The sequence below is a fragment of the Salmo trutta genome, chromosome 36 (assembly GCF_901001165.1).
Source record: "Salmo trutta chromosome 36, fSalTru1.1, whole genome shotgun sequence".
Classification (NCBI taxonomy): domain Eukaryota; kingdom Metazoa; phylum Chordata; class Actinopteri; order Salmoniformes; family Salmonidae; genus Salmo; species Salmo trutta.
In genome coordinates, this window is record NC_042992.1 from 30,465,985 (window position 1) to 30,491,776 (window position 25,792).

The following is a 25,792-nucleotide window of genomic DNA, read 5'->3' on the forward strand; positions in this document are numbered from 1 at the left end:
GAATTTTTTGGTGGCAAAACCATCAGTAGAGTTGAAAATGCAATGGAGACCCATTTGACTTCCATTTTTTATTCAGTACATGGAAGTTTAACTGCAACAAGTGAATTTGATGGAAACACATTTCTGTTGGTAAATTACGCATATTGTTTTTATGCAGATTTTTTATATTCGCATGAAAATCTGTCTCCAATTGGATGGAAACCTAGCTTCTTATTCATTTTTGTTAGCTCTACCAGCTAATGTGAGATTTGAAGATTACATAACATTTGAGGACACAAATTATGGTCCTATGTACAGGTAACTGCCAAAATAATGGAAACACTTGAGTAACTGAGGGATTCAAAGTATATTGAAAGCAGGTGCTTCCACACGTGTGGTTCCTGAGTTCATAAAGTAATTAACATCCATCATGTTAAGGGTCATGCATAAAAAATTGCCAATTTGCCCATTATTTTGGCTACCATGGCTAGAGGAGAGCTCAATTACTTTGAGAGGGTTTCAAAGGAGCATAGGGGGATTTAAGTTTGTGTGTGTGTGTCTCAGTCACCAGATCTCAACCCAAATGATCACTTATGGGAGATACTGAAGCGGTACCTGAGACAGCGTTTTCCACTACCATCAACAAAACACATAATGATGGAATTTCTCATTGAAGAATGGTGTCGCATCCCTCCAATAGAGTTCCAGACACTTGTAGAATCTATGCCAAGGTGCATTTAAGCTGTTCTGGTGGCTCATGGTGGCCCAATGCCCTATTAAGACACTAGATTGGTGTTTCCTTTATTTTGGCAGTTACCTATATTTTCAATGTTTTGTTCACCTACAATCTAACCACAAAGCTGGCAATCTTTTCCCCTCTCTTTCTGTATGCCCTCACCCTTCCCTTCTAAGTTCAAGTTTGTTTATTTTTCATATACACATGATATACATGGAGTACATGCTTACTTGCAGGTTAACCTGCAAGGTCCAACGTAAATAAAGGTTGGGCTTGTTTCAATCTTGCCCACATGCTGGCAGCACACAAGTTATCATCAATTCTGCATGCGACCCGATCATAATGCATATTGCAAATTTGGGTTGACATTGGATATCTCTATTGGGCAGGTTACCTGTCGAATGGAATGGGTTATAAGACCCTCATTTCATTTGGTCAGTTCTACCACCTCAACATAATTTGTGCTCAAGAGGTAATCCTACAGATGAGAAACCGATTTTAATTAGAACAGTTTTGGGTGTTGTAACTGTTGGAAAATAATGACAACTAAGAATGTGAGAGTTGTGTGACTCCCGTAGCAGGTCTCGAACACGGGCCACCAGCACCAATGACGAACAGCCACTGTCCCAATAAGATATCACAAAGGCAGGGTTTCCCAACTCTCTCCTTGGGCCCTCCCAGACGTTTCACATTTTTGTTTTAACCCTAAAATGGCATATTTGATTACATTTGTCAAAGGCTTGATGATTACTATCATGTATTGTTTTTTATTTTATTTATTTATTATTATTATTTATTTATATATATTTTTCCCTCTTTATGCGATGCGCACTGCAGAAAACAACGGAAGAATAATTATTACTGAATTATCACAGTGAATTATTGTAATGTTTGTTTATGTGTCAATTAATCGCCAACTGACGATTTGACAGGGTTAAAAAATAATAATCATTCATTCATTAATTCCAGCAACTTCACACAGCCATTGAAGAGGACCAAGACAACATTCCACATGCCACAATCAACAACCGGATTAACTTTATGCGAAGTAGATGTGTCGAGCTGCATGAGGCAAATGGTGGTCACACCAGACACTCACTGGTTTTCTAATCCACCCCCTATGTCACGCCCTGACCATAGAGAGCCCTTGGTTCTCTATGGTGTAGTAGGTCAGGGCGTGACTAGGGGGTGTTCTAGTTCAACATTTCTATGTTGGTGTTTTGTATGGTTCCCAATTAGAGGCAGCTGGGGATCATATATAGGTAGCCATTTTTTCCCACCTGTGTTTGTGGGATATTGTTTGTACCACGTGGTCATGGTTCGTTGTTTGTTTATTGTTTTTGTTAAGTAGTTTCACTTTAAATAAATATGTGGCACTCAAGACACGCTGCGCCTTGGTCCGTCACTTTCAACACCCTACCTTTTTTAAGGTACAGTATCTGTGACCAATAGATACATATCTGTATTCCCAGTCATGTGAAATCCATAGATTAGGGCCCAATGAATTTATTTCAATTGGCTGATTTCCTTATCTGAATTGTAACTCAGTAAAATCTTTGAAATTCTTGCATGTTGTGTTTATATTTTTGTTCAATATAACATACTTTTAGAAAAAAAACAGTTATATTAACTGGCTAGCTAGTGGTCAATCAGACTGAGGCTGGGAGCTAGTTTACCAGCTGAGCTAGCAAACACTGTAACAAAAGTATAATTTCGGATTCGAAAAATACTCCAACAGCAATTGCATTTCAGGAATCACAGTAGCAAGTAACCCTGGTGCACTGTTATACTATTTTGCCATTTAAACTATCCGTTTTTGCAATGCCCTCAATGGCTTCCATGCGTTTAAAATATGAGCTTGTCTGAGGTGACGGACTCAAAGCGCTACGATTGGTTCCCCCAAATTCTGGGGTGGGGCTTAGCGAAGGGTCAATAAAGTACCTTTTCCACCACTGTGCTACATTTAAAACCAAATACTTTTAGACTTTTACTCAAGTATTATTTTACTGGGTGACTTTCACTTTACTTGAGTCATTTTCCATTAAGGTATCTTTACTTTTACTCAAGTATGACAATTGAGTAATTTTCTCACCACTGTTTCCACGAAACTGGTCTAGGACATTAATATGTTATATTCTGAGAACATGGCAACTATGTTTTGTGCATGTTTGGTGGGCGTTGATGGAATATTCTCTGGACTGTGAAAAGACGCCTGGTGGCATGTCCGGTGGGGTAAGTGTGTGTGTCAGTGCTGTGTGTAAATTGACTGTGCAAACAATTTGGAATTTCCAACAAATTAATAGTTCTTATAAAAACAAGAAGTGATGCGTTGTCTTTCCTCAACTCTTAGCCAAGAGAGACTGGCATGCATAGTATTTATATTAGCTCTCTGATTACAATGAAGAGCAAGATGTGCGGCTCTGTTCTGGGCCAGTTGCAGCTTAACTAGGTCTTTCTTTGTAGCACTTGACCATATAACTGGACAATAATCAAGAAAAGATAAAACTAGAGGCTGCAGGATTTGCTTTGTGGAGTGTGGTGTCAAAAAAGAAGAGCATCTCTTTATTACGGACAGACCTCTCCCCATCTTTACAACCAGTCCTGTGGGCGCGCTCCACCTCAATCTTCCTGTGGTCCAACTTCAGTTTCTCCGAGATAATTTCCTCACTTTGTCCTTAGACTCTGTCCAGGTCTCATGTAGAGATTCTGCAATCCCTGGGAGAACTGAAAACTGTTATTCAGGTCCTGGACCTCTCTGGTCAGGTCGTCCATTATTTTGTTAGTTGACTTCACCAGTATTTGGACACAACACTTAAAGCTGTTTTCTTGTTGTTGTAACAACTGCTTGTAGAACTATTTTTGTTTGTTTAAAAGATCCTTCACCTGTGATAGAGAGACACCACTGTCCTCAACGGTACTCCCGCCGGCTTTGGTCTTGGTTATGGTAGCAACGTAGGTTACGCTGTTACTCCTCGCAGTTCCAGACTGGGCAGGTTGCAGGGAAGATTGGAAACAACAACAACAGTAAACAGCAGGGATCTAGACGGCCACAAGCCCGGTGCAATCCGCGGTCCCAGCCACAATGGCTAACCGCATCGCAGGCTGCGTTCAAGCCTCTATGGTACAGTTTTTATTGCTATCTATCTGTACTGTTAGTCCTTCCATTTGCTTTGTTAATATGGACTCTTTTGACCTAAATTGCGTTTGCTTTAGAGAAGAGTACTGAATTGCATGGCCTCTAAAGGCACATTTAAAAGTGTCCCATACAATAAGGGGATCTGCTGTACCTATGTTATGTTGGATAAAGTCAGTTCTAAATTCTTCTGTCCTAGTTAAAAAAAAGTTAGCATCCAATAGGCTTTTATTCAATATCCAATATCCTCACCCACGTGGAAATTCTGTAAGAGTAATATATATATGCCAATTATGTGATGGTCCGACCTCATTCTATCCCCTATCAACACTTTTTAAACTTTTGGTGCCAGAGAGAATGACATAAGAAAGTAATCAAGTGATCTTGACTCAGAAAACGTTGGTGACCACTGGTGTAGGGGGTACAGTGTATAGTAACCTTATGTGTAAAATAGTAAATGATGGCTACTTCTCAGAAAGTTTTAAACTGTCAAGAGGAGTAAAACAAGGTTGTCCACTATCGGCATGTCTATTTATTACTGCCATCGAAATGTTAGCTGTTAAAATCAGATCCAACAATAATATTAAGAGGTTAGAAATCCAGGGCTTATATTAAAAATCATTGTACGCTGATGATTCATGTTTTCTTTTAAATCCACAATTTGGATCCCTCCATAGCCTCATAGAGGATCTAGATACTTGTTCTAACCATCTGGATCTCTAGATTTAAACCAAATTATGATACTATATTACATATTATAAACTGGGTGATTCCGAGCCCTGAATGCTGTTTGGCTGACAGCCATGGTATACAACGGGTATGACAAAATATTTATTTTTACTGTTCTAATTACGTTGGTAACCAGTTTATAATAGCAATATGGCACCTCGGGGGTTTGTGGTATATGGCCAATATACCACGGCTAAGGGCTGTATCCAGGCACTCCTCATTGCGTCGTGCTTCAGAACATTACCATGTAGTTTACCAGTAAAATGGTCTGACGGGGATGTGGACAAACTCGGTATACATATCCCGAAATAAAGAAATTATCTCACTCCAATACATTTTAATAGAAAGTTAGCAAAAATAGATAAGATCTTGCTACCATGGAAAGGAAAATACCTGTCTATTTGTGGAAAAACCCTGATTAACTCTTTAGTCATATCCCAGTTTACCTATTTGCTTATGATCTTGCCTACACCTAGCAATCTGTTGTTTAAATTATATGAGCAAAAAAGATTCCATTTTATTTGTAATGGCAAGCGAGACAAAATTAAAAGGGCCTAATGAATTTGAATTCGGAGGGTAGAAATTATTAAATATTAAAGCATTAAACCTCTCACTAAAGGCGTCAGTCAAACAAAAGTTATACTTAAATCAGAACTGGTTCTCTAGCAAATTAGTAAGAATGTCTCACTCCATGACCAAGAATGGCCTTTTTCCCTTTATTCAGATTACAACTTCTCACTTTCGGTTATTCGAAAATGAAATCATCTCCAAAATATCGCTATTTTTAAAACAAGCCACAGAAATGTTGTTGCAATTTCAGTTTAATCCACCATAAAAGACAGAACACATATTACAACAAATATGATGGTTAAACTCAAATATATTAATTGATTAAAAAATCTTTATTTTTTTAAAACATTTTTAAAAACTGTATAATCTTTGTAAATTATATCATAAATAGGACTGGTGGAATTGTCACACATGCAGCTAACAAAAATATATGGAAATGTCTGCTCTACCCAAAATTACAACCAACTAATTGCAGCATTAGCGCAAAAATGGAAGAGGCATGTTGAAGGGGGAAAAAGTAAGGAATTTGTCTGTCGGCCCTGCATTAAAGACCATAATTGGTTAAAGAAAATTATGATAAATAAAAAAAATATACCAGTTTAATTTAAGGACCAAAAAATTGACAGCTGTGCCATATAGATTGCAAAATAGTTGGGAAGAGATTTTCAATGTACCAATTCCATGGCACGTGGTTTATGAACTGATACGCAAAACGACTACGGATTCAAAACTTAGAATTTTTCTATTTAAATGATTATACACAATTATTGCAGCCAATATGATATATATATATATATATATATATATATATATATATATATATATATATATATATGGGGATACAACCTTCCTAGCTCTGCAGATTTTAGATAATTTATTTTGGCATTGTCCATATGTAGCTTGTTTTTGGTCACAGGTCCAGGAATGGCTGAAGAATTGCAACATTTACCTACAGCTAACACTGCGTATAGCAATACTGGGTAATCAATCAATAATATAATAATATTTTTAGCAAAAATGTTATCTTTCATTTACAATCTGTAGAAACTAAATGGATGGTGTTAAGAGATAGATGGGAGGAGTTGAATGGAGCTGAAGGGTGGGACTAATAACAACAAGATAACAAATGTAAAATATACTGTGTCGGTATAATGTATATAGGTTAAAAACTTTTATGAAACAGCTGTGGTGGATGAATCAGAATTAGTTGGGTAACATAGATAATTAAGATGTCTTATCTGCATAATATGCTTATGTGATATACTTGTTATTAGAATGTATCCCTTCGGACTCTGGTGTTGGCAGTTGTACTTCTTCCTTCAGCTGGGGCTCAGTCACTTGGGGCCCAGAGAGGGGAAAGGTCAGGCTTGTCTTTTACATGTCTCTGGTGCTATGCAGAATATGAGAAAGGTAAGAGGACAGGATGGAACACTGTCTTCATATGTGAATGTGTCTTTACCTATTCTTAAACCATGTGAAGGGATGGCGTGATTAATGGGGAACCAATTACTTGTCTCCACAATGTCTGTGCGCAAGTTACTCCCTCCTTTGACATTGGGGGAGGTGTATGGCAGTGTATGGAACCATTGTATGTCCTCTCTGATGTTGCACTTATCCTGGGATAGTGTATAACCTAGAGACTCACTCCCCTCAGTGAGCTTGTCCAGGAGAGGGGTCAAGAAGGAGTTTTACTTGAGATGGGAGTATCTAGAGTTGACAATTGAGTTATGCCATTGGATGAGTTGGTGTTTTTGTGCTATGAAGTACCAGGAATGAGATTAAAACCTTCTCTTAGGAACCAAACTGAACGATAATTTATAGCGAATGCTATCTGGCTACGGGATACTCCTTTCTCATTATAAAGTCTTCCTTTGTGAACTGTTCCTAATATCTGTGGTTTGTTATGTCGACTAGGGGGGTGGATCTTTGCTATAAAAGATCTCAGTAGCCATTGTGTTGTCACTCTCAACGGTTCATTCGAAATAGGGAATCGTTGAAAGTCATTGCTATTGCAAAGCTCTTATTATTAAAGATGTAGTTTAAGTATAACTCTGACTGGTGTGTGACGTTTGTCTCTCCTCATTTGGAAATACAGAAATAGATGAAAATAGAAATCAAACTGGATGGACATCAGAAATAGATGGGAGAGGTTGAGGGTAGAGGGAGGACAAGACTAAAAACAAATAAAATATAACTATTGTAAAATAGATTGTGTCCGTAAAATGTATATAGTGTCGATAAGCTGGAAATAGAAGCCTAGGTGTTGTTGTTCATTAGTTTACTCCAATAAGGGGAGAGGTTCTCAGGGTTAGTGGAAAATGAATATACAGTTGAAGTCAGAGGTGTACATACACCTTAGCCAAATACATTTAAACTCAGTTTTTCACAATTCCTGACATTTAATCGTAGTAAAAATTCCCTGTCTTAGGTCAGTTAGGATCACCACTTTCTTTTAAGAATGTGAAATGTAAGAATAATTGTCACGCCCTGACCTGAGAGAGCCTTTTCTATGTCTCTATTTAGGTTGGTCAGGGTGTGATTTGGGTGGGCATTCTATGTCCTTTTTTCTATGCTTTGTATTTCTTTGTTTTGGCCTGGTATGGCTCTCAATCAGGGACAGCTGTACATCATTGTCGCTGATTGGGAGTCATACTTAGGCAGCCTGTTTTCCTTTGGGATTTGTGGGTAGTTAATTTCTGTTTAGTGTGTTAGGATACCTGACAGGACTGTTTACACGCTGCACCTTGGTCCTCTTCTTCCAAAGACAGCCGTTACAATAATAGTAGAGAGCATGATTTATTTAAGCTTTTATTTCTTTCATCACATTCCCAGTGGGTCAGAAGTGTACATACGCTCAATTAGTATTTGGTAGCATTGTCTTTAAATTGTTTAATTTGGGTCAAACATTTCAGGTAGCCTTCCACAAGTTTCCCACAATAAGTTGGGTGAATTTTGGCCCATTTGTCCTGACAGAGCTGGTGTAACCGAGTCAGGTTTGTAGGCCTCCTTGCTCGCACATGCTTTTTCAGTTCTGCCCACACATTTTCTATGGGATTGAGGTCAGGGCTTTGTGATGGCCACTCCAATACCTTGACTTTGTTGTCCTTAAGCCATTTTGCCACAATTTTGGAAGTATGCTTTGGGTCATTGTCCATTTGGAAGACCCATTTGCGACCAAGCTTTAACTTCCTGACTGATGTCTTGAGATGTTGCTTCAATATATCCACATAATTTTCCTACCTCATGATGCCATCTATTTTGTGAAGTGCACCAGTCCCTCCTGCAGCAAAGCACCCCCACAACATGATGCTGCCACCCCCGTGCTTCACGGTTGGGATTGTGTCCGAGAATCTTGGACGGCCCTCAAACCAAGGGCTCAGTTTCTTGCAGGGCAGGCGGAGTGGGAGGTTCCTGATAGAAAGCCAGACACGATCCCCAGGGATGAACACAGGGGTCGCACTGAGGTGGCGGTCTGCCTGCTCCTTTCGACGGCGGAAGGCAGCGCGCCGGAACCACTCATTAACCGCAGGCGCTTCGGTCTGGCCCGGGGTCCACAGAGCCAGGGCTGGCTGAAAACCCAGAACACACTGAAAGGGGGTCAACCCAGTGGAGGAGTGATGTAGCGAGTTCTGGGCACGCCCACTCTTCCTGCTGGTCCTGACAATGACTCCTCAGGAACCTCCCCAGCTCCTGGCTCATCTCCACCTGCCCGTTCGACTGAGGCCGGTAGGCGGAAATGAGGCTGACCGTGACCCCGAGGTTCTCCATAAAGGCTTTCCATACCCATGATGTGAATTGGGGACCACGGTCGGAGACAATGTCCTCCGGAAAGCCATAATGCCAGAAGACCTGCTGGAAAAATGTATCAGCGACCTGGAGAGCAGTAGGGAGACCAGAAAGAGGGATTAAACAATTGGATTTGGAAAATCTATCCACAACCACCAAAATGGTGATGAAACCGTCAGAGGGGAGATCAGTAACAAAGTCAAAGGATAGATGGGACCAGGGACGCAGGAGGGGAAGGAGCTTCCCTGCTGGAGAGTTCCGGGGGGATTTGGTTTGGGCACATACAGAACAGGAGTTGACATAGCGAGTGACATCCTGCGCTAAGGTGGGCCAACAGTATTTCCCAGGGATGGATTGGGAAGTGCGAGAAATACCTGGATGTCCAGTGACAACAGCTGGGTGTCCCCAGGTCAGCAGCTGGTCCCTTATCCCTGTAGGAATGTAAATGCGCTTGGAAGGACAGTTAGTGGGTGCGGGCTCCCTCTCCAGAGCCTGGCATATGTCCACATCGATGTCCCAGATCAAAGGAGCTACAACTCGGGAGGATGGGATTATAGGCGCATTCTGGACAGGACCCTCTCCGGAATCGTAGACATGGGACAGGGCATCAGCCTTGGCGTTCTTGGAACCTGGGCGGTAGCTCAGCATGAAGTCAAACCTTGTGAAGAAAAGTGCCGACCTTGCTTGGCGCAGATTCAGCCTCCTCGCTGTCCGTATGTACTCCAGGTTCTGATGGTTGGTGAGAATGACGAATTGTTCCTTGGCGCCCTCCAGCTAGTGTCTCCACGCCCTAATGCCAACTTCACCACCAGGAGCTCACATACACCGACGTCGTAATTCCTCTTTGCAGGGAATAGTTTCTTCGAGTAAAAAAGCACATGGGTACAACTTCTGTGGGTTACCCTGTCGTTGAGACAGAACTGCCCCCACGCCTACCTCTGAAGCATCCACCTCCATCACAAAAGATTTTGTGGGATCTGGATGTTTGAGCAATGAGGTGAAACGTCCCTTGAGTAGTCAGAGGGCCTTGTCGGCTGCTGGGCTCCACACCAACCTATGGGGGTCTCCCTTAAGGAGAGAGGTGAGAAGAGCGGCGACAGAGCTGAAGTTACCGATGAAACGGCGGTAGAAGTTGGAAAACCCCAAAAACCGATATAACCCCTTTATGGTGGTTGGGACTGGCCATGACTTGACTGCATCTACCTTCTTGTCATCCATCCTCACTCCCTGCGGACTGATTTGGTAGCCTAAGAAGGAGACAGCCCTCTGATGAAATTGGCACTTCTCAGCCTTGACGAACAGATGGTTAGACGGGAGGCGTTCCAGGACTGCTCGAACGTGAGTGATGTAATTCTTCAGGGCAGCCGAGAAGATCAAGATGTCATCGATATACACGACCACCTGGCATCCGAGCATGTCCCTGAACACCTTGTTAATGAATGCCTGGAACACTGACGGAGCATTGACTAAGCCAAATGGCACCACCAAGTACTCGTAGTGACCAGACATCATTCTAAACGCAATCTTCCACTCATCCCCCTCCCGGATGCAGATGAGATTGTAAGCACTCCGCAGGTCCAGTTTGGTAAAGAACCAGCCTCGCGGCCCAGTTCGATGGCTGCCGGCACCAACGGGAGAGGGTACCGATACTTTGTGTTAATCTCATTGAGTCCTCTGTAGTCAATGCATGGACGTAACCCTCTATCCTTCTTGGCCACGAAGAAGAAATCAGCTAACGCAGGAGAAGTGGATGTGCAGAGGAAACCTTGTTGGAGCGCCTCTTGGATGTAATCCTCCATGGTCTGGGTCTCAGCCACCGACAGAGGGCAGATGCGTCTGTGCGGAGGTGCTGCACCTGCAAGCTGGTTGATGGCTCAGTCCCAGGGCGATGAGGAGGAAGACAGGTGGCGCGGTGTTGGAGAATACCTCCCGCAGGTCCTGTTATACCTCCAGGATGTTGGGCTGAAGGGCAACCACAGAACTCAACCGATGTGGAACCACAGGGGACAGGGAAGCAGGTCCTCCAGCATTCGGGTGACCAGTCTGTGATTCTCATCCTCAACCATGAGATTGTAGGGTTACGGCGTTGAAGCCAAGGGAGGCCAAGACTGATCTTGTGAACTGGTGCACTGGTAATGAAGAAGAGGATGTTCTCCTGATGAATGAACTCCATGTGAGGTTGAGTGGTTGGGTGATGAGTGTGATGGTTACGGATCCTAATGGCCGACTATCGAGGGCTTGAACCGGAAAAGGAGAGGAGAGCGGGTATGAAATTATGTTAAGAGAGGAGGCAAGGGTCTAGTCAATAAAGTTCCCCGCTAATGCTGTAGACACAGTACATGAGTGACAGTCAACTAGTGTGATGGACACCAAAAAGAGCCAAGCAGAAAGGGATGAAGGTGGAATACTCACTCCTGCCCCAGGGGGAGGAAGATCACGTGACCGTCCTTCTGCTCTCTGATCCTGGATTTGGAAGTGATGGACACCGCTGGAGCTTGTGCCCTCCTGGCCCACAGTACAGACAGAGCCCCAGCTGTATCCGTCTGCGGCACTCCGCCGCGGGGAGGCGTGTGACCCCTACCCCCATGGGTTCAGGCTCTGATCCTGAGTGTTCGCTGAGGGAGAGAGAGAAGCAATAAGAGTACCAATACTCCCGAAGTAGGTTGTCCAGACGGATGGCCACCAAGTTGAGGTGGTTGTTGTTTCGGCCAGTTCCGTCTGGACCTCCTCGCGAGGACCTCTTCTGAAAAGCATACGACGCGCTGGCTCATTCCATCCACTGGATGCTGCTACTGTCCGGAAGGTGAGCGCGTACTCGGCATCCGTCTGGTCCCCTGCTGTAACTGAAGCAGACCCCCTCCCTCTTTGCCCTCCGGGGGATAATTGAAGATACCTTTAAAACAGAGCCATGAACCCCTCATTGGAATCTAGCTCCTCCTCTCCTCTCTCCCAGACGGCCGTAGCCCATTTCAACGTCCGCCCAGTCAGCAGAGAAATAACCATGGCAACCTTGGACCTCTCGTGGTGGGAGCTCCCATCTTGTTTAAAGCAGAGGGAGCACTGAAGTAGGAAAACACAGCATTTGGATGGGGTACCGTCATATTTATCCGGGACGGACAAACGGGCATTGAAGTAGGAAGACACAGCATTTGGATGGCGTACCGTCATATTTATCTGGGAGGGATAAACGGGCATCGCAGACCTAAGCAGGTTGCTGACTGGGCTGTTATGCTGGCTTGCTGGTTGTAGAGTATCCTCTGATAGTTGACGGTAACGCCTCCCTGGTGTGTTCGAGACCTTGCAAACTGCGAAGAACCTCTACCATAGCCATCCCTAGTTGTTCCAGCTGGTCATTGTGTTGACGTACAAGGTAACCCTGCTCGTCAACCGTCTGAGAGATATTCGGTTTTCCTGCTGTGAGTCGAGAAGCAGGTGAAACGTTTAATAAAACAACAAACATGAAATGACACAACATAACAGTGGCGTTTACGCATGAACACAGGAACAATACTGACTGAGGAAGGAACCCAAGGGGGTCACAGATACAGGGGAGGTAATCAGGAAGGTAATGGAGTCCAGGTGAGTATCATGATGATCTGCAGGTGCGCGTAATGATGGATGCCAGGTGTGCATAATGATGGATCCCAGGACCGGTGGTTAGTATAGCGGCGACGTCGAACCCCGGAGGGGAGGAGCAGGAGTAGACGTGACAACCGCCACAGGAAAGGAAGACCCAGAGTTACCTCTGCTGCAGAGGATTAGTTCATTAGAGTTACCAGCCTCAGAAATTGCAGCAAAAATAAATGCTTCACAGAGTTCAAGTAACAGACACATCTCAACATCAACTGTTCAGAGGAGACTGCGTGAATCAGGCCTTCATCGTCGAATTGCTGCAAAGAAACCACTACTAAAGGACACCAATAGGAAGAAGAGACGTGTTTGGGCCAAGAAGTACGAGCAATGGACATTACCCCGGTGGAAATCTGTCCTTTGGTCTGATGAGTCCAAATTTGAGATTTTTGGTTCTAACCGTGTCTTTGTGAGATGCGGTGTGGGTGAACGGATGATCTCCTCATGTGTGTTTCCCACCGTGAAGCATGGAGGAGGAGGTGTTATGGTGTGGGGGTGCTTTGCTGGTAATACTGTCTGTGATTTATTTAGAATTAAAGGCACACTTAACCAACATGGCTACCAGAGCATTCTGCAGCAATACGCCATCCCATCTGGTTTGGGCTTAGTGGGACTATCATTTGTTTTTAACAGGACAATGACCCAAAACACCTCCAGGCTGTGTAAGGGCTATTTTACCAAGAAGGCGAGTGATGGAGTGCTGCATCAAATGACCTGACCTCCACAATCCCCGACCTCTACCAAATTGAGATTGTTTGGGATGATTGGACTGCAGAGTGAAGGAAAAGAAGTCAACAAATGCTCAGAATTATTGAGAATTCCTTCAAGACTGTTGGAAATGCATTCCAGGTGAAGCTGGTTGAGAGAATGCCAAGAGTGTGCAAAGCTGTCATCAAGGCAAAGGGTGGCTATTTGAAGAATCTCAAATATAAAGTATATTTGATTTGTTTAACACTTTGTTGGTTACTAAATGATTCCATTTGTGTTATTTCATAGTTTTGATGTCTTAACTACTATTCTACAATGTAGAAAATTGTAAAATAAAGAAAAACCCTTGAATTAGTAGTTGTGACTGGTACTGCATATAAATAGAAAAATAAAAAGTATGTGAACCCTTTAGAATTACCTGGATTTCTGCATAAATTGGTCATCACATTTTATCTGATCTTCATCTAAGTCAACTATAGATTAACACAGTCTGCTTAAACACACACACAATTATAATTGTTAATGTCTTTATTGAACACCGTGCAAATATTCACAGTGCAGATTGGAAAAAGTATGTGAACCCTTGGATTTAATAACAGGTTGACCCTCCTTGGACAGCAATAACCTCAACCAAACGTTTTCTGTAGTTGTGGATCAGACCTGCACAACAGTCAGGAGGAATTTTGGACCATTCCTCTTTACAAAACTGTTTCAGTTCAGCAATATTCTTGGGATGTCTGGTGTGAACCGCTCTCAATCGGGCTGAGGTCAGGACTGACTGGGCCATTCCATAAGGCGTATTTTCTTCTGTTCAAGCCATTCTGTTGTTGATTTACTTCTGTCTTTTGGGTTGTTGTCCTGTTGTATCACATAACTTCTGTTGAGCTTCAATTGGCGGACAGATAGCCTTACATTCTCCTGCAAAATTTCTTGATAACTTGGGAATTCATTTTTCTGTCGATGATAGCAAGCTGTCCAGGTCCTGAGGCAGCAAAGCAGCCCCAAGCCATGATGCTCCCTCCACCATAGTTTACAGTTGGGATGAGGTTTTGTTGTTGGTGTGCTGTGCCTTTTTTTCTCCACACAGTGTTGTGTGTTCCTTCCAAACAACACAACTTTAGTTTAATCTGTCCACAGTGTAACGGCCGTTGTATTGAGTAGACCAAGGTGCAGCGGGAAAATGTATACTCATTTTCTTATTTATTATAAAAGAAGTAAAAACCAAAAGAAACACGTATACAAGAACGAACAAACGACACTAAACAGTCCCGTCAGGTGCTACATACACTAAACAGGAAATAACTACCCACAATTCCCATTACCAAAACACCCCTATACATAGGACCTTCAATCAGAGGCAACGAGGAACAGCTGCCTCCAAATGAAGACCAAATCAATAAACTAAACATAGAACTAGAAAGACTAGACTAGAACATAGAAATATACTAACATAGAACATAAACTAAAACCCCAGAACACTCTAATCAAACACCCCTCTACAAAACACATAGCCCAACAAACCCCGAAACACTCTAAACAAATACCCCTTGCCACGTCCTGACCAAACTAATATAACAAATAACCCCTTTACTGGTCAGGACGTGACACACAGAATATTTTGCCAGTAGCGCTGTGGAACATCCAGGTGCTCTTTTGCGACCTTCAAACGAGCAGCAATGGTTTTTTCTTCCATTGTGTCCTCCCATGAACATCACTCTTGTTGAGGGGTTTACGTATTGTAGACTTGTCAACAGAGATGTTAGCATCTTCCAGAGATTTCTGTAAGTGTTCAGCTGACACTCTAGGATTCTTCTTAACCTCATTGAGCATTCTGTGCTGTGCTCTTGCAGTCATCTTTTCAGGACGGTCACTCTTAGTGAGAGTAGCAACAGTGCTGAACTTTCTCCATATATAGACCATTTGTCTTACCACGGACTGATGATCAAGGCTTTTAGAGATACTTTTGTAACCCTTTCCAGCTTTATGCAAGGCAACAAATCTTAATCTTAAATCTTCTGAGATGTATTTTGTTAGAGGCATGGTTCACATCAGGCAATGTTTCTTGTGAATAGCAAACTCAAATTTTGTGATTTTTTTTTTATGGGGCAGGGCAGCTCTAACCAAAATCTCCAATCTCGTCTCATTGATTCGACTCCAGGTTAGATGACTCCAATTATCTTTTGGAGAAGTCATTAGCCTAGGGGTTCTATCGAGGCACAAGGCGAGACCCAGATGCAGACACAGGAGGCAGATGGTTAGAGTCTTTGATATTTATTAACAATCCAAAAGAGGTAGGTAAGAGAATGGTCGTGGACTGGCAAAAAAGTCAAAACTAGTTCAGAGTCCAGGAGGTACAGAGTGGCAGGCAGGCTCGAGGTCAGGCAGGCAGGAATGGAGTCCAGAAAACAGGCAAGGGTCAAAACTGGGAGGACTAGTAAAAGAGAAATAGAAAGCTGGAGCACACGAAAACATGCTGGTTGACTTGAAAACATACAAGACGAATTGGCATAGAGAGACTGGAAACATAAGGATAAATACAATAGGGGAAAAAAGCGACACCTGGAGGAAGTGGAGACAAACACAAGAAACAGGGAAACAGATCAGGGCGTGACAGGTTCACATACTTTTTCCAACCTACACAGTGAATTTTTAATTGATGAATTCAAGAGAGAAATACAATCATTTGTGTGGTATTAGTTTAAGCACACTGTGTTTGTCTATTGTTGTGACTTAGATGAAGATCAGATCAAATTGTATGTCAAATTTATGCAGAAATCCAGGTAATTCCAAAAGGTTCACATACTTTTTCTTGCCACTGTATATATTTACAAAAAAATTATATGGGGGATTGGAAATGATGCAAACAATTACACTGATGGAAGCTACAATCTATATTCAATATTAAAGCTGATCTTCCCCAACTGCCCCCCCCCCCAAAAAAAATCACTTTCGCAGTCAAAAAGCAAGCCGAGATCCAACGCTCAGATTTTTATTTAAACATGACTTAAAACATGTAACATTAACCTAATAAAAACAGTTCTATAGGAATGAGCTTTGTGCGGTAGGCCTTATATAGTATCACAGCATATTGGCTATATGCCTGGCCTGCCAATATTGTTCTTCTCAGACCATATTATATTTCCAAACTCAAGCTTTTGATAACAAAATAGATCAGTTGGTGTAGAACTTGCGAGGCACAGATGAGCATAAATTGAAATAATTTGCAAATAATTCGCTTTTTTATTTTACTGGACTGATGGTACCTGCATCTGATGGTCATGGTGCTTTCAAGAACACTGGGAATTCAGAAAAAAACGAGGTCAAATCATGTCAGTGAACTTCAGGTTGGAAAGTCTGAGCTCTAGAAAGATGCCAGAGTTTCCGAGTTTGATTACTTTTCCCCAGTCGGATCTCGTTTTTTCTCAGTTCCCAGTTATCTTGGACGCACTGAAGGCGGAGATTTCCGAGTTCCTTGTTGTTTATAACACGGCATTAGTCTCAGCAGAGGGACGAAGGGAGCAGCAGAGTCCCCGTCTCTCACTGTCCCTGCTCTCTCCTTCCTTTCCTCCGGTGAGAGTGACAGTCTCTCACCTGATGGCGAAACTCGAGTCGCACCGCATCTGCCTCAGGCACAAATTCCTGTTGTTCATATGACCAGAGAAAGTGAACTACTCCTAACACGACGAGCTGCTAATAACATCAATACACTTGGCTACTCATTCATTGCAGCTGCAACGCGAGTGGAAGTAGAGAGAAGCGCGTTTTATGTTTTGTAATAGCGTTGAATAAAAACAGGGTTGATAGTTCTGGATAAAACTTAGACATGAACTCACTGATAAAAACAGCAGCACTTTGCTGTATTCTTTGACACCCTCTCTCTCTGGTCATGGTTTTAAAAGTTATGAAATCTCATGCAGACTTGTATCTAACTTTGCTGTGGCCGGAGTCGTGGATGCTGTAGGGAGGCACGGTGATTTCAGCTATCCAATTGTCCAGCACAGTAGACGCAGTCGATTTAGCAGATCTCCCAGTCCGTCGGGTAGGCAGTTTTTCTTCTCAGACAAATGAAATGTTCAAGATGCGAACAGTTTGCCTACTTGGTGCGCAGGGCTTCTGAATCAAGCGCAGCTACCTTCAACAGTGCAACACGGGAAAAAAGAGCGCAAGCCTTCATGCTTGTATCGTTGGCTTTTCTACAGAAATGTTTGGCTTCAGTATTAGTCAGAAACATTTATTCCAGTGCCAAACTGGACTAAAAAGTGTAAATAGAAAAATGTAAGTCATAAAGTCAGTATATTCCAAAACAGAGTTGTGAGATTTGTGTTTTGTGAGCCAATGCTAACTAGTATTAGCGCAATGAAAACCATAGGCTTCCAGTCATTGCGCTAACGCTGGTTAGGAATTTGCGCATCCTTCAAACTGCACGCAGAGACATAAAAATGGTATCCAGGAATTCATCTAACTATGGGGAAGTAGATAAAGGTCCTCATTACCACAATCCCAAAGTATCCCTTTAACCATCATAAAGTCGATCATGTCGCTATAACTTATTACATTGCTGTATCATGTTGTTGTTATTAGGTTGACGTTTGGTGTGATCTGAGCCTTGGTGCTTCAGTGATGATGGTCAACTTATATTGAATTCTGTTCAAGTCTCCAACCACCCAAGCCATATACTATTTTCTCTGCTGCCGCACGGCAAGAGGTACGGTGCATCAAGTCTGACACCAGCAGGCTATTGAACAGCTTCTATCCCCAAGCAATACGACTGATAAATAGCTAATAAAATAGCTACACGGACTATCTGAGTTAACTTTTATCTTTATTGACCTTTTTATTTCAATTTCGCTATGCACACTCACACACACTGTCACCCCAACACCTAAACAAAAACTCACTCCACCATTTGCTCACTCACACATAATATGCACATACAATTACAATGACTCTACACACCCGCACATCCACTCACATACAAGCTGCGGCTAGTCTGTTTATCTTATATCCTGTTGCCCTTACCCCTATACATATCTACCACCATCACTCCAGTATCCCTGCACATTGTAAATATGGTATTGGAACTTACTTAAAAATATAAACTTCCTGTATATGGTATGCTTACTTACTTTGTGTATTTCAAATGTCTTATTCTTATTTCTCATGTTTTTTTCTACGAATACATTGTTATTGATTATTGCATTGAGTTTCAAGAAAGACATTTCACTGTACTTGTGCATGTGACATGAAAGAACATGGAATCAACACTAGGTCATAAGTATTTTATACTTTGGGATGATTTTGACATGAAGCGCAAAAATGCTAATATGGGCACCATTGACCATTGATTATGCATAACGCACAATATAATGAAAAGGATGTAGAAAAGAGGAGGCTGGTGGGAGGAGCTATAGGAGGATGGGCTCATTGTAATAGCTGGAATAGAATAATTGGAACAGTATTAAACACACGGAAACCACGTTTGACTCTGTTCCATTTATTCCATTCCAGCCATTACAATGAGCCCGTCCTCCTATAGCTCCTCCAAACAGCCTCCTCTGATATACAGTTAATGATAGATAGCCTAAGGAACTGAAATATTATGCAACATATGGTGTTTTCTTCCCAATCTGTCATCAATTCCTGCCACTACTAAAAGGGAATGGGTATGGCTGACTTACAGTGGCTCCAGAAAGTATTCATACCTCTTGACCTCTTGACTTCCACATTTTGTTGTGTTACAGCCTGAATTCAAAATGGATTACACACATTTTTTTCCACCCTTTTACACACACTACCCCATAATGACAAAGTGAAAACATGTTTTTAGACATTTTTGCAAATTTATTGAAAATAAAATACTGAAATATCTCATTTACATAAGTATTCACACCACTGAGTCAATAGTTGTTAGAATCACCTTTGGCAGTGATTACAGGTGTGAGTCTTTCTGGGTAAGTCTCTAAGAGCTTTGCACACCTGGATTGTACCATTTTTGCCCATTATTCTTTAGAATTCTTCAAGCTCTGTCAAATTGGTTGTTGATCATTGCTAGACAACCATTTTCAAGTCTTGCCATAGATTTCCAAGCAGATTTAAGTCAAAACTGTAATTCGGCCACTCAGGAACACTCACTGTCTTGTTGGTAAGCAGCTCCAGTGTAGATTTGGCATTGTGTTTTAGGTTATTGTCCTGCTGAAAGGTGAATTCGTCTCCCTGTGTCTGGTGGAAAGCAGACTGAACCAGATTTTCCTCTAGCTCCATTCCATTTATTATTTTATCCTGAAAAACTCTCCAGTCCTTAACGATTGCAAGCATATCCATAACATGATGCAGTCACCACTATGCTTGAAAATATGAGGATTGGTACTCAGTAATGTGTTGTATTGAATTTGCCCCAAACATAACAAACATTGCATTCTGGGCAAAAAGCCACATTTTTTGCAGTATTACTGTAGTGCCTTGTTGAAACACAATGCATGTTTTGGAATATTTGTATTCTGTACAGGCTTTCTTCTTTTCACTCTGTCAATTAGGTTAGTATTGTGGAGTAACTACAGTGTGGTTAAATCCATCCTCAGTTCAGCTATTAAACTCTATAACTGTTTTAAAGTCACCATTGCCCTCATTGTGAAATCCCTGACCGGTTTCCTTCCTCTCCGGCAACTGAGTTAGGAAGGACACCTGTATCTCTGTAGTGACTGGATGTATTGATACACCATCCAAAGTGTAATAACTTCACCATGCTCAAAGGGATATCCAATATCTGCTTGTTTTCTTACACTGGAAAACCTCCCTGGTCTTTGTGGTTAAAACTGTGTTTGAAATTCACTGCTCAACAGAGGGACCTTACAGAGGGACCTTGTAATGTATGTGTGGGGTACAGAGATGAGGCTGTAACACAACAAAATGTCAAGTCAACGGGTATGAATACTTTCTGAAGGCACTGTATGATAGAGAAAATATGTCCTCCAATGTTCAACCTGAGCATTAGCATGCCTATGGACACTAGAATAATTGTCTCTCCTCAAAGCTGCTGTGTGGCGGAGATACAGCGACTGTGAAAAGAGACGACTAATTCTATTTGTTTGGGAAACGCTAATCTCACCTGCCAGACTTTACATTACTTTTATGCTAAATTCAGAGACACTTGTCTGGCTCTGTGAGATAAGAAAAATGATTGGAGTGGCTGCAAAGCCAATATAACAATGAAATGACATGGTTAACAGTGTTACACTAACCGTGGAATAACATCAATCACAATCTTAAACCGCTTTTATAAGGGTATGAAGATCATATGACACACTTATGACTATTGTATAAAGGCACTTCAAACCTCGTACTATAAATGTCTTGTAGGAGAAGCCTTGGATACATACTGTGCAACATTAGCAGAAACTTTCACTCTGCCTTGGGGCAATGTTCCTTTTATCAGAAACTTTAACCTTGCCTCAGAGCAGTTTCCTCTACCAAATGTTTCCCATTGTAGATTAACATTTCAGATTTTGTACCCTAAGGACTTGAATACTGGAACTAAATGAACATGAAAAGTCAAACAGTGTCAAAACACGACAAAAAAAAGTTTGTATTAAAATGACAATGCTGTATTTTTATTTCACTTTGGTGTACAGTCAACATTACAAGAGCAGCACGTCTTTTTACAATAAAATAATTACAATTACAACAATAATAGAAATAACAATACCATAAAATAGCCAAATTGAGTAATTTCACACTTGATAACATATTGTCTATTATATTTTCTGTTTTAAAACGAAATAGATCATTTATGTACGGAATGATGTATGATTCCTGTTGAGTGACCATCTCACTCACGTTCTCTTTGGTGACAGGTATCAGTTTGAATGTGGTCAAATGCAGAGGAACACGACATGGGTCTCAATTAGGGTTGCAAAGGGAGGGTATATTACTGGAAACTTTCAAAGTTTACCAGTAAACTACCAGAATTTTGGTATCATTCAAGAATTTTCTGTAATTTATCAAAATACATCTAGTGGCCCTGTTGGGTACTTCATATTATCACCGGAGTGTGTAATTACCTCTGGCCCTCCATGTGGCCTTATCACAGGTCAAATAGAAAATACAATGCCAAAGCTGTAAAACATTATCCTAAATATAAACCATCAACTTAGCGAATACCACTGATGTTTAATATTAGGGTTTCAGCATGAAATAGACTTGTTTTTATTTTTACTATGTCAATATGTGTTTGTTGTCAATGTTTTGGCATCAAATTGGTGGCAGTTGTGAAAAAGTCAATAGTTGGAAGAGTTGCAGAGTTAAATGAAAATAATGGCACTGTTGATTTAGATGCTTTTTTCATGCATTAGATCATATAATTAAACAGAAAATAGCCTATCTACTAGAAACTCATGGACAATATGGACACATATAAAAAAGGAATAATATATATGAATACATTTTTTTTAAGTCATTCAAGTATAAATTACCAAAGTTAAGATAAATTGCCACAGACTTTCTGTTAATTACCAAATTTACTGAAGATTCTGGTAACTTTGGAAAACTACCGGTAGCTTTGCAACCCTAGTCTCAATGGTTAAAGCGCTGGTTGAGGGGAGATGTAGTGGGGTAGATATAGCACTACGATAAGCAGAGCCATAGATGGAGCAACAATAGTTTTAAACCTCTCTTCATCCCTGAATACATAACACTCCCAGACACATGCCGAGTCCAAGTGACAAATAATGAAATAACTGTGACAAAGCTGTGTGGAGTGCATGGGCAGTTTCAAGGGGCAGCAAGTTTTCCAATTCATATTAGACACCTTAGGAACATAATTGTTCAGTATGGCTAAACAACACAACAATGGCTATATGGATATTTGGGTTAGAACTGTTAAACAGTATTAATCCATAACCAGCCTGATACAATAATAAAGTGTTATGTAATAACACCTGCAATGGGGCTGTAACACAGTACCTGAGGGAACCACTAGATGTCGGTCTCAATCTAACTCAGGGGCTGTTGAGCGCAACACATTTCACTTCTTATTGCTTCACTGCCCGAATTGATCAGCAAAACTCAGTGGCATGTACAAACACTTGAGCTGTGTTATTTTCCATTCCCCCCCCCCAACCGACACACTCAACAGATGGGATAAAACTATTGAGATGACAACCAGTATATCATGGTACTATATATCTACAAAGGAAGACAAAGTGTAGTTTGTGTGTTACAATCCAGTGTGAGGTGTATCATCTACTTTGACTAAAACTAAAGGCACTAATCACAAACAGTGAGTATAAATGGCTGTTCACTTTAAAGCAGTTGTGTTAAATGACAACAATTACATGAAGTCTAACTTCTATCTTCAACATAACCGGAGACAACTTTTTCAACCCTGCAGTGAGGCTTCTCTTTCAACAAAATCTCTTGTATTACTGAATAAACTACCACTAAAATTGTTGAATAGAATTGTTGAATAGAATTATTGAATAGACTCTTTCAATGACAGTTTTTAAAAGAGCTATTGAGATTCTCCCAAAACACAAAGGACACCGTTTGACCTTGAGCATTGTTGCCAACATGTAGGCTTAGTAGAAATCCCACTACAACTGGAGGAGTAAATAGTCACGCTTTGGAGAGGCCCCACTTATGAATTACATAAACCCTGGTGTCTGAAGTACATTCCTAAACAGCTTGACTAGGAGAACGGAAAGGCACAGGTATCAAATGCACTAGAGCACAGGAAGGAGCAAATAAAAGCACTCATGTTCCTGCCCCTGGATTGGGTGAAGGTTTGCATTCAGTCCAGGCACTTCAACCCAAAATCACGAAGCCAAGCCTACTTTCTACTACTGTAGAAAATGTGTTACGTCTTATATGATTAGCTTTCATATCGTATCACGCATCAACGTTATAACATCAGTCATAACTTCACTTTAGTAGGCTTGAGGTTGATTGTTACCAACACTAGGGTACCTGATTTAAATTAATGCAAAAAAGTGAAGATACATTTTATGTTATTCCAAAGTGTTCTAAGTCACAGTATGTGATATTATTCTGGACTAAGTTAAATTGACTGAGAATGAATCGTTCTATCCAAAAGTGGGACATCCTATTAATATGATATTTGAAAAAGTTGTGTTGGGTCTCTACTGAAAAGATTATTCCCACGAGTCACTGGATTTAAACTTTTAAATCTGAGCAACTACTGTATTACAGCCTGGATTATGTCTTGGTGTTCCCCAAGGCTCCATTGAGGGTCCACTCCATATTCCATCTTATATTGATTTGGTGATACAGGCATAATGTGATATGAGGCTGTAAGGGGGAACTTACAAGAGGAGAAAATGCTGAGAGTCTGAGGTTTTGGCTGAAAGACAAACTGTGGGTTTACACTGTTATCATGAGGTATTCTGGCTTTGGTGAGTTCCACCATATGGCAAACTGTTTGGTTACATACACTGTACTGCTTCATCACAAATACAAACACCACTTTTAAAGCTGACATTTTTGGGCTTTTTTTTCTCCATCTTTTGGTAAGAAAATAAATTAGCTTGAGAAAGGTGCCCTGTGCTATTACAGGGCTAACGAGCTAACAATGTTAACAATGACTAACTATGTGATTTGAGATCCACACACAGGAGAACACAACACAAGCACAGATATGACAAAAGATTGGCTGGCTAGGTTCATTAGAACGCTGGTTCCATCACTCTGGTGTTCTTCCAAGGTCACAAGCCATTTTGGTTCTGTGACCCAGGTTTTGGTCTGGATTTGCCAAAAACTCTGTAAATCTTCTAGGTTAACCTTAGAATCCACATCTGATTTTTTTGTGTGAGATGTGTGTGTGACCAGGTCATATTATTCATGAGTTACTTGGGTAAAGTTCTTTAGTCCTCCTGGGTTTGGGACATCTCTGGATTTCTGACCTATGTTTGTGTGTATATAAGCAGGAAATAAGCAAGTGTGGATTGTGTGTGCATTTGAGGAGTACCAAAGTGTATCATGTTACACATCTCTGAAACACATCCCTATATTTCTACAGTGCAAATCTATTTCTGTAGAGAACAGAAGACGAATAAACATAAATTACTCAGTAGACATATTCACTAAAGTTACCTGATTATACTATAATAAGGAACCTATATGAAAGGTAATTCATGGGTCTGGGCTGCATTGTAGTGTTTGTGTTTAGCATGTGGGAGCTGTGCAAAAACAATGAATGTTCACAAAATATTGAAAGTATGTTAAGGACATCAGTAGCTTTATGTCTGCATGCCCACAGACATGTGGTTTGGTTAGTGGTTGCATGACCATGTGGGAGACCGTACAAGTGGTTAAGAAGTGTGCAGGGATTGTTGGCTGCTTGAGTGTGTGTGACGGAGAGATTGAGGTTAGTGTGGGGCTTTGTGTGGCTCTAGATTGTGTGCGTTAAATAGAAAGAAAACATGCATGTGCCTGTATGTGGTTCTATCTGCATGTATCGGTCTATATGTATCATCAAGAGGGGGGAAATCAGTGTGTGTGATTGTAAGTTTTTAACCCAGTATGGATTTTTAACTGCTCATTTTCCTTCCACTCAGTTAGCGGGTCCTGGGTCGGCCAAGGGCATGGTGTGTAGTACCTCGTCCAGCAGCTGCAGAGCCCGGTGCAGGTGTACCTCCACCCAACAGGGGGTATGTTTGATGCTCTGCCGGGGGTAGTCGGGCCCCCAGCCCTTCACAAAGCTCAGCCGCAGGATACACAGCCTCCGGAGATCATCCACACCTATCCCCGCTGCTGCAGAAAGACCTGGAAGAGAGAGGAAGTGAGGTATTAGGGATATGCATTTGAAAGGATTTCACTATTAGAATAATAGTTGAAATACATGTTTTTTTAAGAAAACCCTTATATATTTTTTTACTTCAATGGGGAGTTGCTCGCATGACTTGGGAGGGAGCCGGTGCGCTACGCTACACTCTTAGAAAAAAGGTTTCCAAAAGGGTTCTTCGGCTGTCCACATAGGATAACCCTTTTTGGTTCCAGGTAGAACTCTTTTGGGTTCCATGTAAAACCCTCTGGGGAAAGGGTTCAACATGGAACCCAATAGGGTTCTGCAAATGTTTCTCTATGGGGACAGCCAAAGAACCCTTTTAGGTTCTAGATAGAAAAAAAGGTGCTAAGAGTGCATGCTTGTTTCAGCAGTAGGGTGGGGGAGCGGCGGAAGAGGAGCAGGGGCTGGTGTGTGTGACAATAAGTGTGGCATGGAGGGAGAGGAAGAGAGAAAAGTAGCCAAACAGACTCTCGCTAGATAGAGAAACGTATTGCTTTCATAGGTTCCTATCATACCATCTGGTAGTGCCTGTCTTGTCTGCATCAAATCAATGTAAAGAATCTAGCTAGCTACAGTAGCCTGTTCAATTAGCCAGCTAGCTAGCTAATGTAGCAAGGCTAACTGAGGCTATTTTGCTGAGCTCCCAGTCCTTGTCTACATCTTCATTCATATTAAACAACAGCCTACTTGTTGGTTGATCATTGTAGCCTTCTCATTTAGTCAA

The 25,792-nt window shown here is 41.5% G+C and overlaps 1 protein-coding gene across 4 annotated transcripts in view; it reads right to left on the reverse strand.

Annotated features, from left to right (window-relative positions):
- Positions 1 to 20,850: 20,850 nt before the first annotated feature.
- Positions 20,851 to 25,792, reverse strand: part of LOC115175837 (mothers against decapentaplegic homolog 4) — a 33,240-nt gene continuing 28,298 nt past the window's right edge. For all 4 annotated transcript variants that reach the window (XM_029735386.1, XM_029735389.1, XM_029735387.1 and 1 more), the window contains exon 12: positions 20,851 to 25,046. In XM_029735386.1, the coding sequence (XP_029591246.1) occupies positions 24,835 to 25,046 (212 nt within the window). In that variant the 3' untranslated portion in view covers positions 20,851 to 24,834. The remainder of the gene's footprint in view (positions 25,047 to 25,792) is intronic.